General features: G+C 39.0%; 1 protein-coding gene across 1 annotated transcript; it reads left to right on the top strand.

Moving 5' to 3' along the window:
• The first annotated feature begins 99 nt into the window (after positions 1 to 99).
• calca (calcitonin/calcitonin-related polypeptide, alpha) lies at positions 100 to 1,671 on the top strand. The gene is made up of 4 exons (XM_020605571.1): positions 100 to 148; positions 504 to 595; positions 927 to 1,058; positions 1,484 to 1,671. The coding sequence occupies exons 2-4, from the start codon at positions 516 to 518 to the stop codon at positions 1,659 to 1,661; spliced, it is 390 nt and encodes a 129-aa protein (XP_020461227.1). The 5' UTR covers positions 100 to 148; positions 504 to 515; the 3' UTR covers positions 1,662 to 1,671.
• Positions 1,672 to 11,994: the final 10,323 nt, after the last annotated feature.

Here is an 11,994-nt window from a genome sequence, read left to right as displayed (position 1 = left end):
GCCAATAGGCTATGGTCAAGTATTCACTGAGTTAAAACGGAAACCCATGGGGAACATATATAAAGCCCTGTACTGTGTGAGCGCTCTGCAGATTCACAAGCAAGTCAGTCATTTAATCCTTCCTTATTAGAAGATCTGTTATCTCACGGTGAGTACAGATGAATGACTTTAGATGATAGTACAAACGATGCTGCTGCTGTCAGAAATATCAGATATGACACTGTGGTTTTTGGAGGTGACGACTAAGTAATACTGGTGAATAGTTGTTATCAGGCAAGATGCTGCTCTACCATACTAATCTGCTGATGGAGTTGCTGGCAAAACTTTCAGGATCAGTAATTACTAATAACTTTTCCTGCGCAACTTCAGCAGCTCTAAGAGTGAGGAAATGTCTGTGATAAAAAGGGAAATTGTCAGAGCCGTCAAAGCAAAAAGTACTGTACATAACTTTTCCTTACAGCAGTTTTTATTATCTTGTTTGGTGTTACATATGTTTTCCTCAGGAACTCATAATAATGCTGAAGCTCTGGACTCTCCTACTTGCCTGTGCGCTGATTATTTGTCAGATGTACATCTCACAGGCAGCTCCATCCAGGTGAGTCTTGTGGCATTATTCCCAAAGGCCAAAAATATTTTTACCTTGTAAGAAAATACTGATTGTGTCTGATATGCTGATATGTTTAAAATTATTTCTACAAAATACAATTCCTTTTTTTTTTACCTTAACTAATTAAATATTTGATTTTAAATCTATAAACCTCATTTCCTCAAAGTGCCAAAGATCATTTTGCATGCTGAGACCTTCATCACCAGTCTTAACACAGTGTCCTTATGGATAAATCAGATTGTTCAAACTTTTATCCCTTACATGTACACAGCTTTTTAAAACATTGTTGAGATCAAGCCTTTCAAGTGTGTATTTTCAGAACTAGTAAGGAGTCCATGTCAGATGGAGTCACCGGATTGAACGATGATGTGCAAAGGTTGTTCAAAACTATCAAGGAGTTCATGCAGATAACTTCAGATGAGCAAGACCACCCAGCAGCTGAAGGAAGCAGGTATGGCTTTTAATATTCTTAGTCTCAGTCTGTCGCAAAATATAACACACTTTTGTTCATAAGCCCAACAGCTCCAACTTTGGTATTTACAGGTATATAGTGAAATTCATGTAACTTGCTGTCACAATTCCTTAATGCATGGATTGCAATTATTCATTCATTCATCCATTCAGTTAGTATTAAAGAACACGCCTGAAATAGTGTCCTTGGTCAGAAAACTGAAGAGAGCATGATATCAAAGAACATGTGAGAACATACATGGTACACATTAGAAAATTTAATTGAACAATAGCATGATGACTCAACTGCAATATTTTGGTTAATGAAATATCTTCATATGTCTGTTAGATCTGCATGCCTTTTCTGTAAATGCATGACATTTAAGAAAAACATCATGCTTGCAATAATTCATATTTATCTGACAGCTTGAATACACACGTGTCTAAGTGTTGTGCAGGCTTAAGCACCTGTGTGCTGGGCAAGCTCTCCCAGGATACTCACAAACTACAAACCTTTCCCCACACCAACGTGGGAGCAGGGACACCTGGCAAGAAAAGAAGTCTGTCTGAGCAATATGAAAACTATGGCAGCTCATACAGTTGAAGCTCTCATATTTAGCCCATCCATTCTTTCTCTGAGTTAACTTTTGTTTGTTAACCCAGCTCTATTCATTCACAAGTCTGCTGATGCACGTGGACCTTTTTTGAGTTAATTTTCCACTGTAGGACATTAGATTTTGAAAGAGATTTGAAAACCTACACTATAAACAGCATCCAAATTGTCTTAAGCAATTCTGTATAATACAGTAAAAAATAAGAATAGCTAACAACCTTTCTTACATAATTTTTCCCTTTGTGGAAATAATTTAAATCAAGATTGAAAACTGACATTACTCAACGAATAAAAAATAAAATATAATGGTAAGCATGACTGTCTATATTACACACACACAATTATTACCTTTAAAATGTCCCTCTATGTTTAAATCTAAGTCTGTCATTTCTGACTTGATCTTGAGTATCTTAACAAACTGTGTTCAATGTCTTTTCACTTCTTACAAGCAATGCAGCAGCCCAGAAGCGGGCATGCAACACAGCCACCTGTGTAACCCACCGCCTGGCTGATTTCCTGAGTCGGTCAGGGGGACTGGGACACAGCAATTACGTTCCCACCAATGTGGGTGCCCAGGCGTTTGGCAGACGGAAGCGACACGGCCCTGTGTGAGCACAAGAATAGGTACATGGTATGTTTGCACACTATAAAACTGCTGGATTCGTAGTAACTGGTATTGACAATAAAGAACGCTGTTTTGTAACTGGGCCTAGAATTACTGTTAGTAGAAAGGGATCTGTCAAACACAAAATGCACTAGACTTTGACAGTTTTATATACTCATCAAGGGCAGTCTGTCAGTATATTATTGTCAAATATGTTAACAAAATTATGACCTTGTGTCAAAATTGCCAGGTTCTCAACACCATGTCCACCACCACACCATATGTGTAGTGTTGTCAAGTGTTGTTGTGGTTCAACAGTTGCACTATGGCTATAAAAATATGGGACTTCCTGTGATGGGTATTATGTTACATTAGCCCAACCACCAAGATTATAAATTACCTGAATCAGGCTATTTTGACTGTCAGATTTTTGTAAGTATCAGAATCAGAATCAGCTTTATTGGCCAGGTGTGTTGGACACGAGGAATTTGAGTCTGGCACAGCAGCTCTCAATGTGCATGTATATATCCCCATGCAAGGCAAGTATGAGCTCATTGTTCAGTATGTGGTCATACAGTACACTAACCAAACCACTCTGGCCTACATTGACAAAAGGTTAGCACCACTGAATGGTAACCGTTAGCCATTCCTTAAGACGGCTTACTTTACAAATAGGTGTTGATGGTGAATTGTGACTGTGTTGATCTTGTGGTCCAACAGTTCCACTACAACTGAAGAACTTTGTCATATTGATTGCCTTATCTCTCTTCCTATATTTCCTGTTAAGCTCTACAGTCAAACTGTGAAAGAAAGCCAAGTACCTTGTTAAAATATTTTCTCAGTCTGAAAATTTACTTTTTGTTTTCTCTCCTCTCTTTGACTTTCTAGGACCAGGTGCCTCATTTGAGTGAGAAAATTACGCCATCATCCACCTACAAACACTTTGAAATGAGAGCATCATTTAGAAAAACATCCTTCATAAACATGGACTTGCTTTCAGACTACCAGACAGTTGCCAGTATTGTTAGCCCGTATTTAACAACAAAGAAATCATCATGGAAAGGTGACTGAGAAGATATTTTCTTCTGCTAAGGAGGACAAGAATGGATTATTTTTTGTGAAAGTCTGTGACTCAGCTGCACATCTGATCTGTCAGTGTGTCAGACTGGAAGTCTAGTACTGTACATCTGCACTACCAACAAAATGTTCAATAACTGTGGCTGTCTGGTGCCTTGATGTAAAATTTATTAGATTTCATTGTAGTGTGAGAAATGTACAGATGATTCTAGATTGTAATTGTGAACTGACAGCAAGAATAAATTGTATTTTAGCTACATTAGGCTTTCACGGCTTACTGTACGCATTCTTCTTTGATTAGAGTGATTTAAGATAAAAATCATTCATCTTTCCAGCACCACTGCAAATTCATTTCAAAAAGTGGCACTTAAGATCCTATGAAAAACAGGGCATGCTAAAAAAAAACACTGTGTTATGACATTTACTTTTCTATTTTTCATGGAAATAGAGAGAACATATTAACTACACAATTCACTACGCGTACATAATTAGACAATCTCCACACCTGAATAAAGAATAATCACTTAATAAAAATGTTTGAGTTTTAAACTGGTGTTTGAAGCTGTTTTGTTATAGGATACACTGGTAAGGGTGTCAGTGACATTTGTAGCATGCAGTAGCTTACTACAGCTGGCTCATTTTGCATTCTGGTGGTTACAATAACTCACTGTTTTCTCATTGGAAATGGAGCTGTAATAAAATAAAATAGTCTTTGTTGAAGGTTATGTTTAGTTTTCCCCTGCAGCTTATCAATACCTGGTTTCTAATAAAGATTTTATGTCATTATCGCAGTAAAAATATATCAGAAAAATACATTCCAAGCATTTGCAATGAACTTTAAACAGGCTATGTGCTTCTTACATTATTTTGGGTATTGCTTTTTATAAGTCCCACCGGGGAACATCATGCCCCACTTAACAATCCTGCAATATAACTGGGTATCAAATCAAATCAAATCAAATTTTATTTGTATAGCGCCAAATCACAACAAAAGTCATCTCAGGACACTTTACAAAGTAAGGTCTAGACCTTACTGTTATCAATATTATTACATAGGGAAAACCCAACAAATCCCCCTTGAGCAAGCACTTGGCGACAGTGGGGAGGAAAAACTCCCTTTAACGAAAGAAACCTCTGACAGACCCCGGCTCTTGGTGGGCGGCCTTCTGCCTCGACCGGTTGGGGTGAGTGGATAGAGGAGAGACAAAAGAAGAAAAGCAACAAGACACAACAATCAAACACTGATCAGGTCGATGTGGCCGGTGACTGCTGAGAGCAGGAGGGGAGGGGAAAGAAACTCAGAGCATCATGGGGCCCCCAGCAGCCTAGGCCTATAGCAGCATAACTAAGGGAAGGCTCAGGGTCACCTGATCCAGCCCTAACTATAAGCTTTATCAAAAAGGAACGTCTTAAGTCTAATCTTAAAGGTAGAGAGGGTGTCCGCCTCCCGAACTGAGACTGGGAGTTGGTTCCATAGGAGAGGAGCTTGATAGCTAAAGGCTCTGCCTCCCATTCTGCTTCTGTGGACTCTAGGAACCGCAAGTAAACCTGCACTCTGAGAGCAAAGTGCTCTGCTCGGATGATAAGGCTCTACGAGGTCTTTAAGATATGATGGAGCCTTGTCATTAAGGGCTTTGTATGTTAGGAGAAGGTTTTTAAATTCTATTCTGAATTTTACAGGGAGCCAGTGGAGAGAAGCTAATATGGGAGAGATATGATCTCTCTTGCTCGTTCCTGTCAGTCCTCTGGCTGCAGCATTTTGGATTAACTGGAGGCTTTTTAGGGAATTATTGTGACATCCTGATAGTAAAGAGTTACAGTAGTCCAGCCTGGAAGTAACAAATGCATGGACCAGTTTTTCAGCATCACTTTGAGACAGGATGCTCCTGATTTTTGTAATATTGCGCAGGTGAAAGAAGGCAGATCTAGAGACTTGGATTTTGTGTGATTTAAAGGACATATTCTGATCAAAGATGACTCACAGGTTCCTCACAGTAGTACTGGAGGCAAGAGCTATGTCATCTAAAGTAACTATATGATTAGACAGCAGATTTCTAAGGTTTTCAGGCCCAAGCACAATAACTTCAGTTTTGTCAGAGTTTAGAAGTAAGAAGGTGCAGGTCATGCAGGCCTTTATGTCTTTAAGACATGCTTGAAGTTTGACCAGCTGACCTGATTCATTTGGCTTCATAGATAAATATAACTGAGTATCATCTGCATAGCAATGGACATTTATGTTGTGCTTCCTGATAATATTGCCTAAAGGGAGCATGTATAAAGTGAAGAGAATTGGACCTAACACAGAGACCTGTGGAACGCCGTGACTAATTTCATATATATTATCAGATTTCACAAAATCTAAAACCACTGGAAATTAGGGAAGAGATTTTAACTTTATGATAATTTCTCTACTGACTATAAGCAACCCAAGTGAAGTCTGTACCCAAGCTAGTCTGTGATAACACCTAAAGGGGTACACCAATCATCTTGACATTCCTTGAGTATTTTTATGAATGTCGGCTACATTCATTTATACAGATAATGCAGCCATACACTGTGATTGTTGTTTCCAATAATTAATTATTGTATGGCATAATGACGTTCTGATTGTCTTGTAAGTGTTTAATCAATGGTCAGTAACATAAATATGTGCCACTCTCACTTAGTAACTTCTCCACCACTTTTGTTTCCTTGTAGCAGCAGTTAATCAGACCTTTTTATACAAAGCAAAGGATAGTCCCAGGAACCATTTGTTATAAGCTTAATAGCCCTCTTGAGTATCATTTTCATTCCCTTAGAGTCCCTGTGTAACAGACCCTGAGCTTCATGGCCGCCAGTCTTGCCTAATTGACATGCTTGTTTTACCAGTTGTTTGCGTCCTCTATTCTAGTGTCTCTAAGGGTATGCCACATCACAAGTCTGAACTGAATGCAGTCTCATGATTGCATGGCACATATTATGGCAAGTATTGCCTGTGTACCCTGGCGCTCTCTTCCATCATCGTACATATGTCTGAATGAAGCTGTGAGGAGCATTAACGTAAAAGTGATCAGTGACTGAATGACAGAAAACCGTCACTTTCAAAGATTAATGAATCCAGCAATGTTAGGTATCCCATGTCTGAAAAGGGCATGTGTTACTGGTGTGCCCTTCCAGTGTGGGGACCTAGACGTCTGGTAGCTATCTTACAAATGCCCTGTGTGTCTTGTATTTATTAGTGGCACAGTGTCATTGATGCTATCACCTAAGACCCGGCCCAGCTAATATCATCCTACTGCAGACCTGTTTCAGACCTGACATGTAACTGAGTGATCACCAGCAGATCCTAGGTACTGATAAGTACCATGAATCGTTGCTTTCTGTCCTTTTTTGCAACTTCTTCTTTTTGTTGGTTCCATTTTTTTCTTGCTCAGTAGTAGTACTGCTGTGTGATTGCCAGTGCTTCATAAAAATTAAATACTGCAAAAAATACATCAAATAGATATTACAAATACATTTTACATATTCAATACTCTTTATATAGGCAGTCTAAAAAAGTTCTAGATTTGAAAAACCAACTTGAACATGGCTATGGTAGTTGAAACATGTTCAAAAGAAGGGTGTGTTAAAAATCTGCAGCTCTCTCTCCCCTGAGTGGTGACCGACAACACATTTCATTTGATTAGACAGGAGAGAATGGGGTTACTCTCGGATGTGAGTAGCCATGTGCAAACGCCCAAACAGAGCTAATGAAGGAGATGAGGGCTGGTCTTAGTTAGTTCAGAGCCTCAGAGGAGCTGTTCGAGATGCTGAATCTTGTCTGGGGACAAGCATCTGTCATTTTCTCCTCATCACCATCTGGATGACTAACTGGGAGTCAATTAGAGTGGCAACATCTTACTTTTCTTGTTAAACAAAGGATCAGAAACTTTGTGTGTATTGCAACTGGCTGTTTGGTACACAATGTTTCTGTACATATGGGCCAACAGAAAACTTTTAGCTTCCATCACAGGGGAGAAAGACAACAGTCCATCCTATGACTGCAGCCTGACTCAACATCACCAAGACAACGGAGGTGGATTGTGGTGAAAAGCAACTGTTCAATGCATGTTTATATCACACGCTGACCTTGTGCAGTGTTAGTTGTGATTTATACATCTCCAAAAAGGTGATGGCTCATATCTACAGTATAAAGCACCACTTATTCCATGAATCCCATGAATGGCTTATATGCAAGATGCTTCTTTACAGCACTTACCACCATTTACTGTACTGTGTACAGCTGACTGAGCATTGCTGTACATTATTAATTTACATTACCTGAACACCCACATTGTTCTGAGGGCTCGCCTCGGGTCCCCAAATGGTGTGGGCCCAGGTGCAGCTGCACCATTTGCACCCCTGATGCTCTGCCAGTGCTCTTATGCCTTTGTCATATTGACCTATGTACTCATACCTACAAATATCTTGATCATAACTGTGTCTGCCTTATGTTAAATCTGTTGAATTATGAAATTTCTACTAACCAGCAGTCTTCACTTAGACTGAGGCAGTTAGAGATAAATAACATGAGAGCGTATAAACACACTGGCCTGTATATCAGTTAGATTTCAGTTTTGTTCCCTTAACCTTTTCACATATCGCTGCCTTTTTGTTGAACACTACAGTAGTTCATCTGTCCATCACTAACATGTTGTGCTGTTGCCTGTGTATGCTAATGTGATCCCCAACACACACCAGCAATTATTCCCAGTTCCAGAAACACATTCTGCCAGTTTGAAGAGCCTTTTCAATAATACAGCACTTTCATATTATATTCATAATGCACTATGGTGAACACTGCAACCAAGTCTGCTGGGTTTAATTTAATGTAATTTTAGGGCCTAATTTGGCTTCCAACATGTCAGTTGTAATGAAACTTTTGTATTTGATCTAGATACCCTTCAGCTGGATTTTCTCAAACACTTTCAAGATTTCAAGTAGACTTTGTGCATAGTATTAAATCCAAAGAGAAAGATAACCCCATGGCTTTTAATTGTGCAATGTAAAAATTAGAATTTCAAAATCAAAGAGGTAAAAGAAATATAGGTTTTCCAAGATCTTTCAAGGTCTATTATAGCTTACTACTATTCTTTTTTTCCCCAGCCTTGCTAGTCTCTGTTTTTCTATGTAAAAAATCTTTCAAAGAAAATGGGAAAAAGCATAGTTTGTAAATGCCACAATTCCATTAACTGCACAAGAACTTATAGCTGTACTAATATATAAAAAATGGTTTATCTAAAATATGTAATATCTTTTCAGATACTCAAGATGGCAGCAAAGTGCCATACAACAATAATACTCAATATACTTTCTATTTTGAAGTATATTTAAAAAACTATTTGCTGTTTTCTACTGTGTGCCAGATTTCTACAGTTCATCATTAGTGTGGCAGCTTTTCCTTTCCAGTTGTAAAACTGTCTAATCATGCAAATTATTCCAGTAAGAGAAAAGTCATGGAATGGCTTGAAGAATAGCACGACCAAATAATTGTCAGATGGTTTTATGATGAACATATTTAACATTAAATGGCAATAGTTTTTCACCCAAGATGATCAGTCTTATTCTGTAAGTCTAGAGCGGAACCCTTTCAATATGTCAACATGTGCTGTGCAGTAAAAACACCAATGCTTATTCGGAGTCAGGGTGTCAGTAATGTTAATTAGTTTTGACAATGAAATTTGAATATTGTCAAGAAGCTTTCACTGTCCTGTTTAATACTGAATCAATGAATTTGTTATTGTGTTAAAAAACATTATGAATGCCATCATACTTGAGTAAGAGGCCTTCGCTCTTAAGCTTTACTCGAGCCTGCTTGACACCTTGGTTACCAAAACACAAGCCATCGCAGCAGCTTCGGTCACTTTCGAAACTTTCGTTGTCACTGAGGCTTATTTACTGGGTGCAATAGATATTTCTAAAGACAGCATTAAAAAGCCTTTTCAAGGCCTGCGTTGTGCTCAGTCAAAGATTGAGCTCCTTGCTCTCTCTCTCGTTCTTTCTGAAGGCCCCCTTTGTAGGCATATGAATGCCCTGTGTGTACTCTGAAATGTAAAGCAGGTCTTCTATTCAGATATGCATGCTGCTGCTGATGATCTGTTTAATTGCAAATGACAGAGGAATTTATAAAATACTATGTTTGATAAAGATGTCTATCTGATATTCTTTTAAAGGAGACACACACAACATGCAAGCTTATGTGTTAGACTTCTCATTAGGGCAGCATCGTGGGACCTTCCTGGATAATGAAATAGTTGTAATGCTATGGCTTTCATCTTGACTTGTGTGTCTTCTGATCATACTTGCATGTATAGAAGATGCAGTCATAATCTTACAACTGGCTGTACTGCACACGGCCAGTATTAATGTACTGACCACTTTTAGACAGCAGATTATGTGGAGATTTTCTGTGGCTGTTGAACATTTAGAACAATTTGTAAATGGTGTCAACAGTTTATTTCATGCAAATAAGAATTGCATTACTTGCTATTAGAAATTTTACTAAACCAGCCTTTCCAATTACATTTATATTATGAAGCTGTATACTGTAACCTGATGGTCATTGTACACACACACTGAAGTGTTGTACAGATAGAAAGATACAGTAGATAAATACTTTATTGATCCCAAGGGAAATTGAAGAGCTGGGCTACAGTTGGGACACCATCACACATCCCCTTTGCCCTTACAGCATGCACTGCAGATAGATGCTCACATGCTGCTCATATTGTCTCCCAGCCACACTTTTAACTTCAAAGCCCTGCTCACCCTTATGTCTCAAGAGGAATAGAGGTACCATAGCAGCCAGTCTTCACTGCTTTGCCATGGTTAACTATGGCTGGAGGCTGGAGCACCTCCCTATGTCTCCCTATGTCTCCTGATACCAGAGGAGGGGTGGTGGAGGGGTGAGTCCTGTACCTCCACAGCACACTGCTTTGTGCCTTGCTAACCTGTCCCTGCCAAACAGAGGCCGACTAAGCACACTGTTTTCAAGGCCACACTTGTTGAAAACAGGGCATGTATAAACTGAAGAGCACAGGTAACCTGTATACTGTTCGAAGGTGTGCATGTCCAGGCTGGCTCAGTATGAATTTCCTAATGAGAATATTGCCTTATATAATCATTATGTAAATAGGTTCTTGTGTTAGAAAAAGAGATCGGAAGGACTGCACTGTGTAACTTAAAGTAAAATCATGCACTTAGTCTTAAATTGATCAAAATGGGAATTTCTTTAAAACTTTTAAATTAAGCCTGTATGTGTGTTGTGTTTTTAGGCACATTCAGGCTTTGCAGGTCAGGAACGCATCCTCCCTGTTGAAATGCTAGTGTTCAGCTCAAAGAAACAATGTGGTAGATGTACTTTATTATGAACAAAGCCTTTGTCTGAGGTGCTCCCATACTGAACAGGGGTCCAGAGTCGAAAAGCAGCTTTGAACTATCAGGTCAAAGACATCACAGAACTAACGCGCTGTTTCGCATTCCTCTTGTACCTCGCACTGGAAGGCCGTCACATTTGTCCTTTTGATTGTCCTCCATTTCTTTAAAGGTCTGGCTGGAACCATAGGTCATCTGGAGGCTTTTATGTGGAGAAAAACAAACACTGTGTTCTTATTCTTACTCCTCAGTTTAGGGGAAGAACAGTACAGGGGTGAAGATTTCTACTTGTTTTCATGACTCCGTGCTATAATAAAGAACAATAATTGAATTTGTACTCGAAATCAAAACAAAAGATTGCATTTTGCAAGAAAAAAGATTTTAATTGAACCACAGAAAAGGCTTTGCAAATAAAGTACCAATGGAAAGGTGGGCATACAGTAGACATGAAATCCACTGCCATGAAATATGCAAAGCAAACCCACCACAGAGAATAGCTGAAAACAGGTTCTTTTGAAGTTGTGGCCTTTGGTTGTGCATGTCTTCATTAATAATAATAATAATAATAATAACAGGGTCAAGTGATGGTCTTTAATAAAAAAAAACGTAAATGTAAATGACTTTCTTTCTATTCTGCTTCTCTCTTTTGCATACACCTACAATCTCTGTCCCAAACAAACAAAATAACACAAACAGGACTAATGATCGATCAGTCAGCCGTGGCACACGTATCCTTTGACTCCAGGCTATTATTGCTTGGGTGAACCTGTGTGTGTTGTGTAGTATCGACTGTTTGTGCATTTTGATGATCCATTCTCAGATGAGAGGAAGCATGTCGGTGCATCAAGCATCACAAAGGGCATGTGAAATACAAGGTGGCACATGCGGGAGCAGATAATTACAAAAAATATTAACTTCACCCAATCTACTGTAGGTATAGATCTATACCTATACTGTATGGGTCCTATAAGGTACCTATACACAAGTGTCCTATAGGACCTGTAAGGAGCAGGCAGGGTCACAGCAGTGAACTAGACCCTGTTGGGACTTCCAGGCTTAGGGTGCCTCTGAAGAGAAGCCGAGGATTAGTTAGTATGCACTGGACATAACAAAGCCTTTGATGTACCTAGTATTCTCTTTACTCACCAGGAGCATCAACATTTAATGAGACCTGATATCAGCCTTTTTGGGAGCTGTGAATATTTCAGATAAAAGCAAATTGTATTAATCAATACCAACAGACCATGAGGT

Source organism: Monopterus albus, unplaced genomic scaffold (assembly GCF_001952655.1).
Source record: "Monopterus albus unplaced genomic scaffold, M_albus_1.0 scaffold4.1, whole genome shotgun sequence".
Classification (NCBI taxonomy): Eukaryota; Metazoa; Chordata; class Actinopteri; order Synbranchiformes; family Synbranchidae; genus Monopterus; species Monopterus albus.
Note: the sequence above shows the minus strand (reverse complement) of the source record. Positions and strands in the feature narration are given on the sequence as shown.